Here is a 20,729-nt window from a genome sequence, read left to right as displayed (position 1 = left end):
CTCAAACTTGAAGATTCCAAGCATCCAAGTCCTTCTGAGCCTTGACGGGTGAGGAAAACCAGGCGAGAGCAGCAAGTAGAAGTTTATTAAAGGCCACGCCAAAAGTTGCACCCCAAGACCCAGCCTTGTCAACCTAGCGAAAGTCCCTCCTTTCAGAAGCGGCAGTTACTTCAGGGCAGGCTTGTGTTCTTGGACCTCCCTCTAGTTCCCAGGCGGGCCCTGCGGGTTGCTGGCCCGGGAAGGCTCGGCCATCCCGCTCGCGGCGTGGAAGGAGAAATCAAACCCACCGCGGCAGCACCGGGCGCCCTCGGGAAGGGGCCACCCGCCATCGCGCCCGCGCTGGGCCTCCGCTGAACATTTGCAATTTAATTGACATTTGGCTGCAGGAAGCCAATCAGTATAAGTCAATTGACGTTCCGAGAGAAAACTAATCGGCGGTCGGCCGCTGCTCCCGCCGGCGCCGCTGCGGCTGGGCCTCGGGGCGCAGCGTGGCGGCCGCTGCGCCGCGGGCTGGCCCCGGCAGGTAACGGCGCTGGCGCGTGTCTCGGCCCGAGAGGGGGCAGCCCGTGGCCCGCTGATTGCCGCGCAGCCCACGGTGGCCGGGAGAAGCCCCCGTAATGAATGACTTTATTTGCTGGGGCCCTGCTGAGAACAATTGAGTTTGTTATGGTAACAACGGATGCCAGCTTTCCGCCGCCCCGGGGGGCGCGGGCGCGGGCGCGAAGGCGGCAGGAGCTGGGCAGCCGAGCAGATGATGCGAGAACTGAGCAGAGGGGCGCCGGAGCGGGGGCCGGGGACGGAGCAAGTGTTACAGCCGAGCCTGGCTGAGCACGACAGCAGCTGCTGGGCGCCTTGGACGGAGCTGCCGGGCCGGGACGGATGAGGGACACACAGTGCCGAGCTGGATGGGAACCCATTGTTTGTTGGACCGGCCAGTCTTCCTGGTTATCTCTGGAACCGTCCCTCTGGCCCTGAGCCTGGAAGTGAGTTCTACTCACTTTAAAATTTTTTATTTTAATTAATTAATTAGTTAATTAATAAATTAAGCAAAAAGGGACAAAAGACATCCCTTCCTCAGTACTGTGGCTTGGGGAGGTATGGAACAAGATTTCAGAACCAGTGTGTTCTGCGCGAGGACACGGGCTGCCTCCCACGGGGTCCCCTGTCTGCATCCCCGTGCTTTCTGATGTGACGACACCTGCCACAGGAAGCCTCCCTTGCCCCCACAGAGAAGGGTGCCTTCGAGCTCTGTCAGCCACCTGCTGCCTCCTCTATCAGACCATGAGTTCTGAGGGCAGAGGGTTGGAGGTGCATCCCAGAAGACTTTGGGGCTTGGCTTGGAGCTGTTGTTAGCGGGTCGGCTTCTTTCTTGGTAGTTGTTTCTCTCTGGTTCTAGCAACCAGGGTGTCTCCCCACCTCCCTCTTAGTACAAGCACAGAGCCTCCGAGAAAGCAGGGGCAGTGCTCTGGATGGGGTGCAGCCTGAGAAGGGAGCACAGGTTTGCTGTGTGAACTTGTCCACATTCTGTTCTCTTTCCTGGCCTTGGCTTCACTATAAGAATGAGGGAGTTGAAGCTGATTCTCAGAGCCAGTTGAAGGGGAGACATCAACAGGGAAATTAGGGCTAGGATCAGGTCTCTTTTTCTACCTCAGAGCTCTTGGGTGTTGCAGTGTGACCACAGGAAATCAATCATCCCCCCTTTTCAGCTTTCTGAGGCCCACAGTGAGACTGACATACTCTCTATGTGAAAGGCGTTGCTTACAGCGACTCTCAGAAGCACAGCAACTATTGCTGTCTTCATTTTTGTAGATGGGAGCTAGTAGTAGTTAAACAGTCCAAGGCCACAGAGGCAGTAAATTGAGGGCTAGATGCAATTGAGGGCAGCTGGCTAGGGAGCTCAGCATAGCTCCTTGGTCCCTCCCCGCTCTTATACCCTGCCTTAGCTCCACCCCTATTGCGTCCCACCCCTTAGCTCCCTGTAGGCCCCAGACACATTGTCCACGTTTGCAGGAGAACAGGTAAGCTGACACTTCCAGTCTTCATTTCTATTTTAGACAAAGGGTCTCATGGAAGCCCATATTGCCTTGAAACTTGATCTTACTGTGTGGCCAAGTCTAGCATCCTCCTGCCTCTGCCCTCTCAGCTGGGATCATAGGCACGTGCCACCATGCTGTTTTTCAGTGCTATCTCCCCCTCTGGCTGTACCCTCTGTACCTGGCTGTGGAAAGGGGGTGTCAGCTAAGGCAGAACTCTGGCCCTTCTTAGCCTATAGTCTAGCAGGAGTTTTGAATTTGAGAAATCACTTTTCCTTGACTCTTCTTTTTTTTCTTTAGGCTAGATCTCGCGTAGTTGAGGATGACCTTGAACTCTTAATCCTTCCGCCTCTACCTTCTGAGTGCTAGGATTACAGGCATGTGCCACCAAGCTAGCTTTGAAAATGGCTTTCTGAAAAGCAGAGTGGAGATTGTCTTTTGACCCGATTGTTGAGTTAGAACTGGTTTTGGTACCTGTCTTCTGTCCCTAAAGCAGCTTCTGGAGAAGTCTTTTGTATCCCTGAGATAGCCCTTTCTTGGTTGGATAGATTAGGAGAATGTTCCACAGTAAGGGACAGGTCTCAGTGACAAGCTTAGAAAGGGCTGGGAAGCCATTCATGCCAACCAACTTCGCATCCTGGTGACCCAGCGTCTCCTCAGGGCACTTTGCTGCCCTAAAATGAAATTCAGGCAAAAGAGCACCACCAACACACATCATCCTAAAAAGTAATATAATGGTCCAGCTGTAATAAAAAAGGGAATGTAGACAAATAGAGTGATAATGAAACGGATCCCCCATTATGTAAATACTCAGGGGTGACTGCACTAGGAGACTCTTGCCTTCAGTGTGGCCCGACACAAGCCCACCAGCTACAGACGCAGACAGCCGTGGGTTTTGACAATGTCAATGCCTGCAGCAGTGTCGCCATCAGTAAACTGATTTTCTGAAATTGTGAACATGGCCTGATAAAACTCCAGTCGGTGCAAGGCACCATCTTTTCTCGGTTTATATGGTGGTTGTATTCTTGGGAGTCAGTCGATATTAAAACAGCAAGGTTTTGTGGGTCTGAGTAAAACTAGAGTTAGGCTCTTGACCCAGATATTTATACACAGTCTCTAGCAACCTGACTGCTTTAGAATAGCATTACAGTGTCATTCTAAAGACACAGGGGGTTCAGGATAGGGTCTTTTGGTTTTTTGTTTTGTTTTGTTTTTTGTTTGTTTTGAGACATGTAGACTAGCCCAGAGTGACGCACAGGGTGGCCTGGATCTTCCTACCCTCCTCTTAGTGCTGGGATTGCAAGATTGTGCCACCGAGCCCGGCTACACGGGACAATCTTCCCTGAACTTTGGGATGCTTTGTGGCATCTCTTATCCCTGACATTCCCCGACCTAACATCTCCCCACAAAGGACTGATCCACAGCCCACCCGCCCACAGCTCCCTCCTTACTCTTACTGAGAGCCCCTTGAGCAGGGCTGGAGAGACGGCTGTCACTGAAGTAGCTGCCGTGTAAGCACAAAGACTTGAATTCACATCCTTGGCACCCACGTAAGAAGCTGTATGAACCCTGTCATCTCAGCGCGGAGGACGTGGAGACAGGAGGACACCTGGGGCTTGAGCTCCAGGTTCAGTGAGAGATTGTCTCAAGCAGTAAGGTGGAGAGCAGTAGAAGACAGCTAACAGCTTCCTCTGACCTCCACATGTGAGGGTAGACATACAAATACCAGATGCCACACATAAATATGCACACACAAAGGCTCATTGCAACAAAAGTTTTCTCTATGATATTTTTCTAGGGAAGGTCTGCAAGTTTTTGCTTCTTTCCTTTTTTTTTTTTTTTTTTTTTGAAGCTAGCTTTGGCAGTTGGGGATGTGGCTTAGTTGGTAGATCAAGTGCATGCTTAGCAAGCAGAAGGGTTTAGTTCAATCCCTGGAACCACATAACCCGCATGTGGTGGCAACACCTGGAATCTCAACACTCGTGAGTCAGAAGGTCACCCTTGGCTACACGAGACAGTGTCTCTCCCACCCAACCCCCCAAACACACACACACACACACACAGAGAGAGAGAGAGAGAGAGAGAGAGAGAGAGAGAGAGAGAGAGAGAGAGAGAAGAGAGAGAGAGAGAGGAAAATGTCCTATGCCGTATACTCTGTGTGCAAGGTCTGTACTGTGGAGACACAAAGCATGTTGTATGTGGCCTGTGAAGGTGGCTGGACTCCCAGGAGGTCTCTGTCAGTGAGCACAGCCCCACCCACCTCTATTCTCCAGGATTGCTCATGCCTCCAAATGCAACCCTGGCTGAAGCATCACCTCCTCCAAGAAGCCCTCCCTGACTCCAGATCCCCACAAATGCTTGGACTGGAGGAACCAGTCTAGCCTCTTCTGTGTATCTCATCTATTGTTGTTGTTGTTGTTGATTAGATAGAGGGTCTCGTGTGGCCCAAGCTGGTCTTGAACTTACGAGATAGCCCAGGAGGATGACCTTGAACTCTTAATCCTCCTGCCTCTACCTCCTAAGGGCTGACATTATGGCCTGGGCTACCACCCCCAGCTTTCTAATTTTGATTGATTGAAGTAGTGAATTACTTTTTGAGACAGAGTGCCACTTGGTTAGCCCAGGCTCACCTTAACTTCTGTTCCTCCATCATCCCTCAGTGCAGGGGATTGCAGGTGGAGGGCACAATCTTTCCCCCTGTGACCAGACATTCATTTTCTTTTTCCTGTCCTCACTGAGTAAGCCCGGGTCCCTGCTGTGCTCCCTTGTTTGGGGTCTGCCTGTTGTGCTTTACTGACCCCAGTGCACAGATGAGATAAGGGACAGGTAAGGAAAGGTCACACAGTCAGAGCTTGCACACCAAGCTAGACCTTGATCTCTTTAACATTCCCAAGGCCACGCCTCCTGAAGAGGAGTCACCATTCGCTCTCACAGACCGGCGCTGGTGCTGTGGGCTCAATGGTGGGTAAAGCCTGGCAACTCTCTTCTCCTCGGAAGTTCTGTCAGTGGAGCCTTGAGCAGGGCGTGAGAGCCTGAAGTGGCCATTTGCTGCCAGAGGCCACCAGCAAGCAGCTGTGTTGTTGATCCACTCTTGTTTATTCACCCTACAGGCATGTAGTGTGCGCCTGCTCTGTGCTGGCCTTTGCTCTATGTCGAGGTGACAGAGACACAGCAAAGGATGAGGCAGACAGAAGTGCTCGCACACAAGAGCGGCATTCCAGTGAACAGGGAGAAAGTCAGATCGACAGATGTTGCTTTGCTAAATGGGTTTTCCCCCCAGAGCTGGGCATGGAACCTAGGCCACCGTCTGTGACACCTGCTTGTTCATGTTTGAGCAGGATAACAGAACTAGGAAGGAGCTAAGGAGTGCGCTGTGGCTGGGGACTTGCTTTCTTTTTGTGTTTGCTTTTGTGTTTTGAGACAAGGTTTCTCTGTAGCCCTGGCTGTCCTGGAACTTGCTCTGTAGGACAGACTGACCCTGAACTCAGAGATCCACCAGCCTCTGCCTCCCGAGTACTGGGATTAAAGGTGCAGTCTTCTGAAAGCTTAGATGTCATTTGAGCAGAGGCTCCAGGGAAAACAGGAAGGAGCCAAACAAGCTGGGCAGGGTGTTTGATGTAGCTGAAGAAGGAGGCCAGAGAGGCTCCAACAGGAAGAGCCGGGAGGGAAAGGTGTCCGAGGGGCGGGCAGAGGAGGTGGGGCAAGGGTTAGGTACTTGCTGTACAAGCCAATGGCTGGAGTTTGGGTCCCCAGAACCCCAATAAATGTCAGGTGGGTGTGGCAGTTCTATGGCCATTCTAACCACAGAAGGCAAAGGCAAAGCGCATTATTAGCCAGACAGACAAACAGGTATGACTGAAGGACCCTGTCTTAAAGAATAAGGACAAAAACCAAGGATGATTCCCCGTGTCAACCTTGGGTTTACAGCGGCACAGCGTACATATTCATGTGCTTATACCACATACATGCTTACATATACCACACACATACATGAAGATAAGGATGGAAGGAAAAGTAAGGACATGCAGAGCACAAGGGGGAACAGCCAGGCCCTTTGAGGCCACAGCAGCTGTGGGTCTTGCTGAGAGAGCCAGGGTATTAGTGAACAAGAGCCAGGACCTCTGACATGGAGCATAGGAGGTCGTCCTGTTGTCTACCCCTAGACAGCCATTACTTATAGAGGACAGTCCTTCCTAACTCTGGAACCTGCCACTTCTGTGGGTAGCCATTCTCCTGCCACAGCCCCCCTCAGAATAAGAAAGTCCTGCTTGCCTGAGCAGATGTCTCCCTCCAGCACTACATCAGGCTATAAAGATCCTCTCCCCACGTGTCTGAGACAAACTGAATGTATTGATAAGACCAGAAAAGGGCCTGAATCCCTGGGACAGAGACAGGGTGGGGAGGGTTGGGAAGGGGGAGAAAGTCAGGGTGTGATGACTGGGGCTGCTGGAAGATGGGCTGTCATTTTGTGTGGCACAAGTGTGGAATATTGGGTGTCCTGAAACTCTTTGCGCCACCTCCAAGCCTCAGCCCCATGCCAGCTACAGCAATGGCTTCCCTCAGAGATGCCAACTTTATTTACAAGTCTTCCCCTATTCCCTCTGACTGCAGACAGTGACTCTGACCAGATACAAACCCTATTTGCAAGCTGTCATTGCCTCGGTCTATTTGGTCACCATGCTGCTTCAAGAGCCTCTCCTCCAGGCAGCTAGTCCCATCCAGTGACATCCCCCTGATTTCCCAAAGCATCGTCTTGGCTTGTGTTTGGAAAATTAAATGAAATGCCACAAAGAAACTGTTATAGCACACTGGACCATGTTGAAAATGGGGAGTGAAGTTGTTGCCGTGGATACAGTCAGGTGCTTTGGCATAAATTAGGGAACATCTAGGGAAAGGATGGAAGTCCTGAAGGAAGGGCTCAGGACAAAGGTTTTAGTTTCTATGAAGCTACTGGGTATCTTGGGTGGCCCAGAGTAACTGTGAGCTTGACTTACCATTTAAGTTTGTGGGTTGCAGACAATCGTAGGATCCATCCTAAGTTCAAAAGTTATCCGATCCAAGTATCTGGAACAAAATGGCCGTCCTGAGCTGACTTGGCAATTCCAAAGTGCCTATGGGGTGGTCTCTGTGGGTCAGAGGTGCCAAGGCATGAACTCCCTGGGGCGTTAGTCTCACCTGGCCTGCTAACACTTCGATCTTGGGCAAGCTACCTCTGCTCCTCAGAGCCCATTTCCTCTTCATCTGCACACTGGGAGCCACAATCTGTGGCTGGTGTCTGATGTCATCTCATCATTAAAACCAGATAAGCACACAATGCGAGTGTGTCTGGGGTGTAGAGATTGTTGTTTTGATCTTTGTCTAACGTACCTTTCCTCTAGGCATATCTACCACTTGGCTAATACAGAAACACACTCCTGCTGAGCACAGAGTCCAAACAAGTCAACTTGCTCCCACAGGGAAGAAAGAATAGGGGCTCCGCACAGAATGAAGAGCCCTCTTGGCACTCATGATTGCTTTCCTCCATAAATCCACCCCTCCTTCGTGCGTGCTTGGTGGGGAAACACACTTCAGATACACACAAAAGCCTCTCGAGTTCTTTTCAGCTGGGACGGGAGATGACACACGTTGGCAGGCAGTGGCTGATCTCTGTGTATCCAAGAGAAGTCGAGCCAGTCTGAGTATATCTAACAGGTCAAGCTCTGAAATGAAGAAGCAATAAGCCAGTGAAATGGTACTATCACCGAAACATGATTGATCAATTGAATTCTATCAGAGACAGTGGACAGTGAGATTAACTCAGGCCTGATAGGTTCAATGAGTTAAAGCATGATGTTCATTTCAGCTTCATTTCACCAGTCTTTGCTTGTGAAATTGGTCAATCAATAGAGGTTGAAGATCATATATATATATATCGGGGACCATCTTATGGAGAATATCATCTCAGCCGTTGGCTTCTGCCTGGGGCTGCCCGAGGCAGGTAATGGAGACAGAGCAAGGATTCCATCAGCCCCATCAAAATGGTCTGGTATATTCTCCAAATGAAAAGTATTTTTGGATCTCTGATGATTTATCTTTTTTCCCTCTCACTTTGATCTATGACTAAACCCATACCCATTTTGGAGGAATATAGTGATTTCTCTTGAAAACATTTGTGCAATGATCAGACAGATACACTTCAATGTATGAACCTTCTTTCTAGTTATCTTGTCCGTGGAGGGGGAAAAATAAAGACAGTAATTTAAAAGCTCAAATAGGGGTAATGCGAAGATTGCAGTCTCTATGGTCTTAAACCATTACTTATGCCCAGCAGGGGGATGGATGGGAGACAGACTGCTGTGTGCTGAGGGTCGGGGTGGGTCTGAGGAAAAGAGGGACACAGGAGTCCTTGCAGATATAATGAAAACGAAGCCTTTACCCTCCTTTGCTCCCTGGAAACAGCCCACCCTCCACACCCAGTAATAGTTCACTCACCTTGGAATGTTTTCACGGGTGGTTACCATTCTGTTAATTATAGTGTGCATAGTTTTCTGTGTAGTGGAGGGACTGGGTACCATGGGGGCCGGTAATGGACTTGAACGATGGATTAGAGAGAACAAACTGGTTGTTTCCTTCTGTTCTCTGAGGTCATCGTGATGTTTTTGATGCACAGAAGTGTCCTCCATTTCTTCACACCAGCACTGTCAGAGTTCTGACAATAAATTTGCACCACTTGGATATCAGAATGAGTCACGTTCTGGATCAGGAGTCTGGGAGCTGAGCAGGTAGTCAGGGAGGGAGCCTTGCATGGGTCCGTGAACTTCATGCTGTATCCCCCCATCCACGTTCTGCTCCTATCAGGTCAGTAGCATGTTCCGTGCACTCAGGCCTCTGCACGCATCCCCTCTGACAGGAATGTGCTTCCTCTCCCCTACCTCTCTTTTGGCTAACTCTTTCCGGCTCACCTTGAGACTCAAACTGAATTGTTTCCAAGAAGCCTTTTTCTGGACTGTTCTGTCCCAGTCTGGATAACACGGAAGGGGTTAAATTGAGTCCAGAACACATGCTGGCACCTTCTGCTTGTCTTTGGTTCCTAGGTCTTTTCCTACTTTTTAGCTGCAGATTTTGAGGAAGGACTTTAACTTCCCTGTGCCTCGCTTTCTGGATCTGTGAAGCAAAAGCAACAGGCTTCCTGTTCTTAGGTGGTGCTTTTTGTTTTTTAATAAATATTTATTTATTATATGTGAGTACACTGTAGCTGTCTTCAGGCACCCCAGAAGAGGGCATCAGATCTCATTACGGATGGCTGTGAGCTACCATGTGGTTGCTGGGATTTGAACTCAGGACCTTTGGAAGAGCAGTCAGTGCTCTTAACCTCTGAGCCATCTCTCCAGCCCCAGGAGGCTTGTAAGGACTTGGGGAGTCAGGTGCTTGACTCCAGGGCTACATCTGCCTCACAGGCTCCCAACACTTCCCTAGTACCCACCGTCTGCATCTTCCACTTTAGGGTGGGAGTTAAGACTTGGAGGGTCCCTCTAAGCTCTGGAACAGGGGCCATGCCAGACACCCACCTGGCACTCTCAAGAGATGAGCTGAGAGACATGGTGCAGGTATCAAGGCCACATGGTCTTGGCTGGCACCTCTATTCGGACTTGCTGTCTGACCTCAGACCTTTGCCATCCAGCCTCACTGGTGCCATTCCGAGGGAGTGATAGTCCGTCCCTTGGGTCCTTTCCATCCCCAGTGCTTCTGACTTGTTGGGTAACGCACGGCACAATCAGATTCACTCGGGTCAAACCTGGATGCATTTGCCAATTTTACAATTTTGTGTTTTCCTTCTCCGAGAAGAGAGATTGAGTGAAACTAATGGATGAATTGTTCTGGTTCCAGTGGGATTTCCCTCCGTGCCACCTCGGATTTTCTCAGTCTGTGGCCCTAGTTTGGGGAGGAATGTATAATGTAAAATCATCTGGAGCCTCAGTTGAGTTCTGGGATGACATGGGACATTTCCTGCCCTGCCAAGTTGGTCCCTAGAAAGAGGCCTGGTTCCCCAAGAGATACCCTAAAAATGGCAGCCAACTGTCTCTGATTGTTCCTGCCTGGATTCCTATGGCCTTGCCTGGCTCGGTGCCTTGTCCCTGCTCACTCATCCCGACTTCAGGTGCCACTTGCACAGGACCCCTTTAGGCTGTTAGGTTGTTTCTTAGCAACCCCAAGTTACCCCAATAGGACCAGACAGAGAACAGAAGCTCTTAATTAGCTGTAGTAGAAAAACCACCTTTCTGTTAGGTAGGCAGCCGGCTACCTTTGCTGTTTGGTGTAAACTCTAGGAAACCTGGGGCTCAGTTCAGTCTGCGCAGTTGGTCTTCATCTCTGGGTCAACGTTCTGTGAACTGCTCCAAATCTTAGGCAGAAATAAACCTGCAGTCCCTGCTCTCTCTCTGCCCCCAGAATCACTGATACAATGGATGCTTCTCTAAACTCATAATGGAAGCTGGCCATGGTGGCATTTCCCTGAAGGGTGCGGCCCCAGAGCTCCTCACATCTTCCTAGGTTATCCATCTAGTCAACAAGCACCAATCAGCTTCTCCTGTCTCTGAGATAGCAGCATCTCCTCTGTCTGAGATAACCACGTAGGGCTTTTGCCCTCGGACACCTCATACGTTAGCAAGGAAAACAAACAAGTGAGATCATCTACATAGCACCTACTGTGCGCCAGGTGTTGTGCTCAGTAGTTTCCAATGACTCAGTAGTTTACAATGACTCAGTAGTTTCCAATGACTCTTTCAGCAGCATCAAGTATTATGAGCATCCCAGTTTGCAGATGAGAAAATTAAGAGTTAGAGAGGTTAAAAACCAAACAAAACCCAGGCAGGACCTGGTGGCACGGGCCTGGAATCTCAGCTGCCCTGGAGGCTGAGGCAGAAGGATGGCAAGTTCAAAGCCTGGGTGCAGAATGAGTTCCAAGCAGATCTGGTGACTTAGTGAGACACAGTCTTAAAATTACAGGTTAAAAGTTTCAGTGGTAGAGAACTTAGAGGGTATGCTCTAGGCTCTGGCTTCAATTAGAGTATCTCTCTCTGTCTCTGTCTCTCATACACTCACACTCTCTCCCACACCCACACATACACACCCACACTCATTCACACTCACACTCACACTGGGAGAGGAAGAAGTTGCTTAGGTATCTTTAGGGAGGAGTACCCAGGCTCCCCCGTATCCTGAAACACAGCCACTCCATCCCCATACACAGCAAGAGTCCTAGAAGTGTTCTGCTATGAATTTACTGATCTCAATCAAGCCACTTAAATCTCCCAAGTTCTCCTGACTATAAATGGAGATTCCCCATCCCTGAGACCAAGCTCCCAAGGGGACTGGTAAGAAGCCGATGGCAGACCATAGTTATAGCCTGTGAGAAATCCTCCATCAGATCCAGAAGAAATGGTGGTTTCAGGCTGAGCTGTGCTGGGCAGGGGGAAGGCTTTGCCCGTCCAGGGATCAGAGGGGATGAGGCTGTGAGGGAGCAGCCATGAAGAGGTCTTAGAACCCAGAGAAGAGGCCTGCTGAGCACTGCAGGGGATGCAGGAGCTGATCCTGATGGGCAAGGTGGAGCAGAGGCTGAGGCCGTGGAGGGGAGGCTGGGAAGGGTGTTCCCACTGAAATGGGTGGTGACTGCAGGTGCTTTGATAGGGTAGGGGTGATCCCACCATTTGGTCCCTATAAAGCCCCAGGGTTTGTCCTGCCTGCTGCTGCTCCCAGTTATTGAGTGAAGAAACCAAGGGTTCAGTCTTATGGCCCGCAGAGGACATGGGGAAGGCCCAGGGACTAATCTGTTCCTGAGCTGAGTGACCACAGCCAGGTACACTCTCAGGTTCCGTTCTCATCTACAAAGTCAGACAGGAAGTCAGACACGCTTCTCGCAAAGCTTCACGCAGCTGTCGCCAGAGGCTTGGAGAACCCGAGCTCCCACCACCACTGCCAAGCCCCTTTCTTTCTTTGCTAAGGGACAGATGCAGAGATGTTTTGCTGATGCAGCCCCAGCAAGAATCTTCAGCCACTTCTGGCTCCTAACCCTTGGTCAAGTCTATGTGACCTTGAGCCCCCTTCTGCCAAAAATTCCACAGTTGATTTTGCCCATTGCAAGGTTCTTACGAATCCCACCCCAAATTCTTTCAGATGCAGCTAAACATGATTGGTCTGTTTTAGATATACTGCTTTTATTTATTTTTTGTTTGTTTATTTTTGAGTCAGGGTCTCATGTATCCCAGGCTAGCTTCAAACTTGCTATGCAGCAGAATCCAGCCTTGAATTCCTGATTCTCCTGCCTCTACTTCCCAAGTGCTGAGAATGCAGACATGGGCCACCATGGCTGTCTAGATTGCTTGTAGAACTGGTCACTATCCTTGGAAATATCAACTCCAAGTTCTTTGAGCTCGCTTGACCCAAGTTGGAAATGTCTAGGTGACATCCAGGGCCCATTAGGCTGGCTCAAGGCTCTGGGGGTGGGGTGGGGAAATGACTGGTTTGGACTTAGCTTTCCCTATTACTGTTTTCATTGTGTGTTGGGGTGAAGACAGTCCGGGGGCACAGTGGCAGCACAGTTATAGAAGGAAGTGACGTAGAAGGGAGCACAGTAGTGGGGCCTGAGCAGTATTGCCAGATTGTAAAAGGTTTCAGTGAATGTGTCCCAGGTGAAAAAGAGAGGCTCAGTGAGAGAGCACTACTCCAGCCTTCCTAAGGCCTTGGGCTTCATTGCTAGCAAAACACACACACACACACACACACACACACACACACGCATGCACGCACACACATGCACGCGCATGCAGGCACGCATGCATGCACACACACGCGCGCGCACACACACACACATGCACGCACGCACGCATACATACACATGCATACAGCAAGACAGACAGACAGAAAGACATATAAATGCACATACATACATACATACACATATATACACATACACATATACATACATACAGAGAGATACACAGAGAGAGAGAGATACAGAAAGATACAGAGAGACATATATAGGCACATACATACATACAAACATACATACATACAGATACACACACAGAGAGACAGATACAGAAAGATACAGAGAGACATATACAGGCACATACATACAAACATACAAACATACATACAGATACACACACAGAGAGACAGATACAGAAAGATACAGAGAGACATATACAGGCACATACATACATACATACATACATACATACATACATATATACATAGAAATACAGAGATAGAGAGAGAGAGATTTCTCTGATAGAAGCCCTCCTTACTGCGTGTCCATTTCCAAACAAAGCATTGACAAAGGCAATTAGATATTGGTTGGCTTAAGCAATCATTTAGAGGTACAGTGGGCATTGGTAGTATTGTGTGTGGGATGGCCTACAAATACAATACAGAGGGGACAAAAATCACTTGCTATTATTAGCAGGCAAAATCTAAGTCAGTTTTGAAGGAGACAGGAGTTACAAGTGGAGATATGTATGTATGTATGCATGTATGTATGTGTATGTATGTGTGTGTATGTGTGTGTATGTATGTATGTGTATGTATGTGTATGTATGTATGTATGCATGTATGTATGTGTGTATGTATGTGTATGTATGTATGCATGTGTATGTATGTATGTGTGTATGTATGTATGTATGTATGCACATATGTATATTCACTTTGTTGCCTGGGTAGGCCTTAGACTCACTATGGAGATCAAAATGCACTCAAACCCCTGATCCTCCTGCCTCAGTTTCCCAGGAGCTAGGATTACAGATGTGTACCACCATAATTTATTTTAAAGGATTCACTCAGCCTCCTTAGTTTACTAATGGGGACTCTGGAGCCCAGAGATAGAGAGACACTTACCTAAGCACACACAGCTAGAACCCAGGTCTGCTAGCTCTGAATGCTTTTCCTACTGGGCCTGGCTGCCCTGCTGGGGAGAAGCTGTGCCGATCAAAGAGGCATGTCCGGGTCTGGAGCTGGTCTCAGCTTTGTGAAGAAGAGGACCCTGAGAAAAGCTGAGGCTGAGCCCGAGGCTGCAGCCCGGTTCCTCAGGGCTCCTCGGTGTCCAGCTGAGGCTGAGGCCCACAGACCAGGATGCAGAGGGGTTTGCAGAGCCCTGTCTGTCTTTATCTTTTTCTCCCAGTGAGCATCTTCAGACATAAAATGTGCGATGATTTTCAAAGAAACAAATCAGAACCGTGCAAGAAAGATGCAAACTCCCAGAATCCGCTGTGCTTTGAAGATAACGCAATAGCTTTATGATCTTTTAAGACACACAAGAGACAGCTTTCCCTGGACAGATGGGAATCTCAGGTCATCTTGCTTCCTTCTGCTTTTCGTGACCAGACCTGATCACATAAAGCTTTTAGCTTCAAAGCCAGGTTCTGAATAACATTGGCTTAACCTGAAATTTGAAGCCAGCGTTTCTTTGCTTCTCGAGAAGGGGCTTCTTGCCCCTTGCTCCCCTGAAGCTAGCTTCCAGAATGTTAATTCTACGAGCCATGGTTGACTAAGCCCAACACTGGGTCTATTACATATTATTTGATTTGAAGAAGAAAAAAAAAGATTTAAAGATAACGTGCCCCTGTATACCTTTGCACTTTTGCCAGTGTATTTAAGCATACTGTCCACAGCGTGGGTTTGGAGTTTCTCCCTGAATAAAATAGGTCTGAGTTTTTCTATAGCCTGCCTCCAAGACCATAGTCTCCAGCTAAGTCGGTGTCTCTGAAACACTACAGACAGTCCCACTGTCTGCCTGGAGGGTCAGTCCTGCCCTCATTATAGGAATGATTTTTGTTTTCACTTCTGTAACTACCACCAAACACATGATCTCTCATGTGGCTCATACCCACAGTGCACCTACTGTGTGCAGCATTCAGAGGCAGGCTGGCATGTCCTTGCCCTCTTGGAATCAGCTGCCCTTTTGCTTGAGGGAGAATCTTGGGTGATACTTGCCCCCAGTCCGGCCTGATTAGTTTTCAGTTAATGTTTGCCTCTTCCGCTGATGAGGCTCCAGGAAGGAAAGGGCTGTGTTATCCCTTGTCTATGGTTGCACCTCTGCAGTCAACGCTTGGTTGAGGGAGGGGTGACTGGATGAGTGAGGGCAGGTGAAGGGATCCTGATGTGTGCAGACCAAGTTTGCAGAGGGAAGGTGTTAGTCGTAAATTCCATGTACAGGTACAGCCTGTGACAGCAAGAGATGCATAAGGAATAGTTCAGGGTGAGCATGAAGGTGCAAGAGCTTGCTGCAAAGATGAGGAGTGGTTAGAGCCCTAGGAATGGGAGCTCGAAAGCACTGGGGCAGGGTGGAAAGCATCCTGGAAGAGGTGTGTACACTTGCATGCTGTGGTTTATGCAAGTGCTGTCTAGATTGGCATTTGGTCTTCAACGATAAGGATGGAAGTAGTATAGGAAACAGGGTCTGGGACTGAGACGTGAAGAGAGTAACTGCTCCGCCAGCTGCTCAAGTCTGCCTAGGGCTCCTTCAGCAAGACCCAAGGTTTCTGCACCTTCAGAGCCTCCCTATAGTCTCCTGTGGTTTCATCCCCACCGCTCTGAACCTTTCTTGCCTATCCTCTACTTGTGGTGCAAACACGCTTTCCCCCTTGGAAGCTCTTCCCAACTCTGCCCAGGACCAGTACTTTACCTGGCTACATTGTATTCTTCTGTGTCTTGGTTTGTTATATGGCTGCATTGTATCCTTCTGTGCCTTGTTTTATACAAACTGTCAGTCTATAATCACTCATTTTCTTGTTTGATCACTGAAGTGGGCTTGCCCTATCTAGAGTGCATCCCTCATCACTGTATCCTCTCTTCTTGTTCGCTTTTTAGAAATTTAATTTTGGGACCTAAAGATCACACAGTGGTAAAGAAAGAGCACACAGTGGTAAAGAAAGATCACACAGTGGTAAAGAAAGAGCACACAGAGGTAAAGAAAGAGCACACAGAGGTAAAGAACACACATTGCTCTCAAAGAGGACCCAGGTTCAATTCCCAGCACCCATATCCACTGGTTTACAACCACCTGTAACTACAGCTCGGGGATTCAATGCTCCTGGCCTCTGTGGGCACCTACATATATGTGCACATACCTACACAAAGACATAAATGCATAGTTACAAGTAAAAATCATTTACAAAGTTTAATAATCTCTAGTACAGAGAAGCATTTTAAATATTTATTAAATTGAATATATAATTACGTGTTTCAGAGTATCCTAAGTCTTTTTGTTATTGTGCATTATCTAGGTTTTTTGATAGAGGATCTTGCTGGGTAGCCCAGGCTGGCATGGAACTCTCCATCCTCTCGCCTCAGCCTCCTAAGTTCTAGGATTACAGTTGTATATTGTCACACTAGCAATCCCAGGACTTCTCTAGGAACTGCCGCTTACTTCTCTCTCCACTAAAGCAAGCATGTGGATGGAGTTGCTGGGGATGAGAATAGAGAAAGAGTGATTTGTATCAGGGCTGATGTCTGCACGGACTGATTCTTAGCAGTTCACAGTTCCTGCTGGTAGCATCATGGGTACCATGGCAGCCTGAGTTCCCTTGAGTGCAGTCCATGGGGCCAATACTGACTTAGAGAAAGTCTCAGCTGGATAAGGCCAGTCCTTTTCCTGAGAGACTCTGCAGAGGTGGCATCAGGTCCTATCTAGGCTGCTTGAACCTGCAGAGTATGCAGTGTTCTTGTAAGATCCAAAGACCCAGTGTACATAACTTGGTTTGGCTTCATGCCCTGACTCCTCTCTCTGTGCTGGGCCCTGCTTGGTGACCAGTGAGCCTGTCTGCAGGGAGCCAGAGTCAAGCCACCCTCTCTGGGCTTCCTCAATGGAAATGAGGTTCCACCCTTACAGGGCTCTTGGCTGGGAAGCCTCCAGACAAGGAAAAGTTGGTCCATCTCTGGGAGCAACCAGTAAGACAGAGTGGGAACCTGGATGGGAATTGGGAAGCTGGTTTCATTTGGTGTTTGTTGGCTGGCTGAGAGGCCAGGGGTAGAATGGAGAGTTTAGCTGAAGTAGATAGTCAGAAAGCAGTCTCTTTAGAATTGGTCTGATCTCCATGGCAGCAAGAAACTTGATGGGTACACTGGAGTGCAAGGTCACTGTGGCCGAAGTAGCTGGTACAGAATGACTGGGCAGAGGGGTCAGTGGGTAGGAGCAAGCTGTGTGTGTGTGTCTGTGTGTCTCTTGTGTTTTCATATATGTGCATTCATGTAGTGCACCTAGGTACATTGGACCTAATAATAAGGTCTTCTGGTGGGAGCTGACCAGAACAAGTACATTACTAGACAGCAAGCTCTCACATCTGCTCTCCTTGGTGACCTTATAGAAAGGGTCTCTAAGGGATGGGCTATAATGAAGGAAGGGGTACTAGGAATGCCATCCTGTAGGCGAAATCAGGCACCTGACTTCTTGGAGGCCAGTGTCCCTGCAAAAAGAGGGACACAGGTTTTATGCTGGGGACATTATTCAGAGAGACCTGATAGGCCACATCTATCAGGTCATTCAGGCTGTGGCCCAGCCTTGCTTTGCAATGGACAAGGGATTTGTTTTCTCAGGTGGTTTATAAATCACCCCTAAAGGCCTTTCCTGTAGAACATGTGGGTACTCTGGGTCTGTCAGACTCCTTGGGGACCCTGAAAGGCTACCCAAAGCTGGTGTCTGTTCAAGTCTCAGGTCCTGAAGACACATTGACTGGAGTGAGGTCCAGGGATACAATATCCCTGAGCGCAGGCTCCTTGGTTTAGCCTCATTCTTCACATGGGTGGGGTTTGACATGACAGTGACATCTAGGGCAGTGTGCACTTCTTGTGATAAGGCCTAGGATATGTGGTACCTCTCAGTAGGAAAGCTGACCCTTGGTGTACTCACATGGGAGTCCAACAGAACAAACATAAGCCCCGCCTGGGCCTGGTTCCCATAGCCTCTCATCAGCCTGCAGGACAACTGTCCTAGAGAACCCTGGGCAATGATGAGCCTCTAAGGCCTTTTCCTCGAAGGAAATCTCTACTCTCAAGCTTGCCTTCCCCATGAACAGGTCAAACCCAAGACACACAGCTCACCCCATTTTCAAATCAACATTTCATTGTATTTTCTTTGAAATATAAACACCACCCCAAAGACAGACATGGTGAGTAACCGCTGTGGCAGAATTAATTCTTTCTTTCTTTCTTTCTTTCTTTCTTTCTTTCTTTCTTTCTTTCTTTCTTTCTTTCTTTCTTTCTTTCTTTCTTTCTTTCTCTCTCTCTCTCTCTCTCTCTTTCTTTCTTTCTTTCTTAGATTTATTTCTTTATTTAATGAATATATGAGTACACTGTTGCTATCCTCAGACACACCAGAAGAGGGCATCAGATCCCACTACACATGGTTGTGAGCCACTATGTGGTTGCTGGGAATTGAACTCAGGACCTCTGGAAGAGCAGCCTTAACTGTTGAGCATATCTCCAGCGACCCCCCCCCCCAAGAGTATTTTCTTAACCTACACTTCTGAATAGGCAAAACTTTCACGTTCTGAAACAAAACACAGCTGTTTCATAAGTATAGTCTGTAAGTCCACATCCTGCCTATTGTATACAGTGCTCCTATTGTGTTTCCTAATAGAAAACAAGACATTACACAGTATACACAGATCTGGGCATCAGTAAGAACACATCAAGCCATATTTTCTTCTCTTTTTACACAAACACTGTGAACTACTCTCACCCTGTGCCTTGCTTACCCCTCCCATTACCGGAGATCAGCAAGGTTTTGCATCTTGGCCCCCTTCCTTTTCACATCTGCATAGTTTTCCACTGTCCAAGCAATGCCGCAGTCTGGTTAGTCCGTTCTCTACAAACAAACAGGTTGTTTCCAGTCTTTTGTTCCCAGAACCATGTGCATCTATCACTTTACATATACACAAGCCAGAAATCAGTCACCCAGGGATAGTGCACTTGTGATTTTGATAGGTTTTTGTCAAGCCATCTAGCACAGGTGTGTGACTACCTTCCTGGAACACTGTGTTACAGACTGGTCACAACGGTGGTGACAAATGTGCAGGGTGAGGACATCAAGGGGGGAACAGGAGGGGTGATAACACCCGTGACTGAGCTCCTGAGTCATCCTGAGCTCAAATCCTTGAGTAAAGAAACAGTTTCATTCCTCTAGGCCTGGAATTTTCATCTGTGAAACAGGGAAAGGAGTAATATCCTGAACTAGTGCCTCTCTTGGGTTCTGTAATGAAATTCCTTGGGGCAGGTAGCTTTATAAAGAAGCTTATCCGACTCAGTTCAAAGCTGTGGTGCTGGCTCAACCTTGGTAAAGACTAGTGTACGTGTGCACACACTCATGTGAAATGGAGAAAGGAGGAAAGGAGGAGGAAGAGAAACAGGAGGAGGAGGAGGAACAGACACAACCAGACGGAAAGCCAGGGAACAGGAAGGGACTAATCTTGTAACTCCTCCACTAAATCTCTGCTCTTAAAGGTTCCGCCACCTGTAAGCAATCACTGAGTATCAAACTCTAACACATAAGCACTAGGGGCACAAATCCAAACCACAGCACATATATCAGGGGTTCACTGCGAAAAGTAAAAGAATAGCATAACAAAAGGGCTTTGCACAGTGCCTGGCATGTCATGGGAGGCTGGCTCTGCAGTCACCTGCAGGTGACTCTGGGCAGCTCCTTACCCAAAACCTTGTTAGGGGCAGGCAGCTGGGCTGGAGGCTCTGTCAGCCCCCTTCCCAGTTTCAGGGGTGGAGTCTAGCCTTCTCTCCTTTGGTGGTAGAATAGCCTCCACTTACCCTTTCTCTCTCATACTCATCAAAGGTATGCAGGACTCTCCAGTGCCAAATGGCCACTCACTCCCGGGCCGAGACTTCCTCCGGAAGCAGATGCGGGGAGACCTGTTCACACAGCAGCAGCTGGAGGTGCTTGACCGCGTGTTTGAGAGACAGCACTACTCAGACATCTTCACCACCACGGAACCCATCAAGCCAGAGCAGGTATGCCCATGACTCCTGCCCGCCCCACCAGCTGCCCCAGTGGAGATCTGGACCAGTTTGCTGGACACAGAGGCATCTGGCACGGGGAAGGCCAGCTTCTTTGCAGAGTGGGCTTTTCATTGCTTTTGGCCAAGCTTGGCTGGGCAGAGCATCCTATAAGGCCAGGAGGACTTGCTCAGGGGCTCTGAGGCATCTTTCCCTGGTAGCTCTGTCTCTGGCCAGCCACAGAGGCATGTGACTGCCCTGGTTGCTTTGCCACTAATGAATGGTGTGTCTTCTAAGGACTTTTTAGATAGGGTTGTATATGATGACCTTCTAGGTCACTTCATGTGGTTTTGTCATCCTTTTAGTCAGGAACATGACTTAAGTGTATACGAGCACTTCATGGCCCGGGGCTCAGTGCCCTGGGGTACAGGACAGCATCCCATGATGCTTGCCCTATGCTTGGCAATGCAGGACTGTTTGCAGGCACAGCTAGCCCAGACATGGCGACAGCCATCAGAAGGCCCTGCTTTGACAGGTAAGTCTGGCACCAGCTGGTCCCTGCACCCAAGGGTCTGAAGGAGCCTCTTGACCCCAGGAATGTGAGCAAGGCCTCCAGAGTCACCTCAGGGGGTCTTTCTGTCATGGTGCTCTCTGAGAACCAGGGGAACTTTTACAGTTCATTTAGCTGGTTTGTTTTCAGATAGGGAAACTGAGGCTCAT

General features: G+C 48.9%; 1 protein-coding gene across 4 annotated transcripts in view; it reads left to right on the top strand.

The window, feature by feature from the left end:
- The window catches only part of Pax5 (paired box 5), a 187,195-nt gene that overhangs the window by 45,131 nt on the left and 121,335 nt on the right, over positions 1-20,729 (top strand). For all 4 annotated transcript variants that reach the window (XM_052176398.1, XM_052176400.1, XM_052176399.1 and 1 more), the window contains one exon: positions 19,849-20,024. In XM_052176398.1, coding sequence (XP_052032358.1) covers positions 19,849-20,024 — 176 coding nt within the window. The remainder of the gene's footprint in view (positions 1-19,848; positions 20,025-20,729) is intronic.

This window comes from Apodemus sylvaticus, chromosome 3 (assembly GCF_947179515.1).
Source record: "Apodemus sylvaticus chromosome 3, mApoSyl1.1, whole genome shotgun sequence".
NCBI classification, from domain to species: Eukaryota; Metazoa; Chordata; class Mammalia; order Rodentia; family Muridae; genus Apodemus; species Apodemus sylvaticus.
Note: the sequence above shows the minus strand (reverse complement) of the source record. Positions and strands in the feature narration are given on the sequence as shown.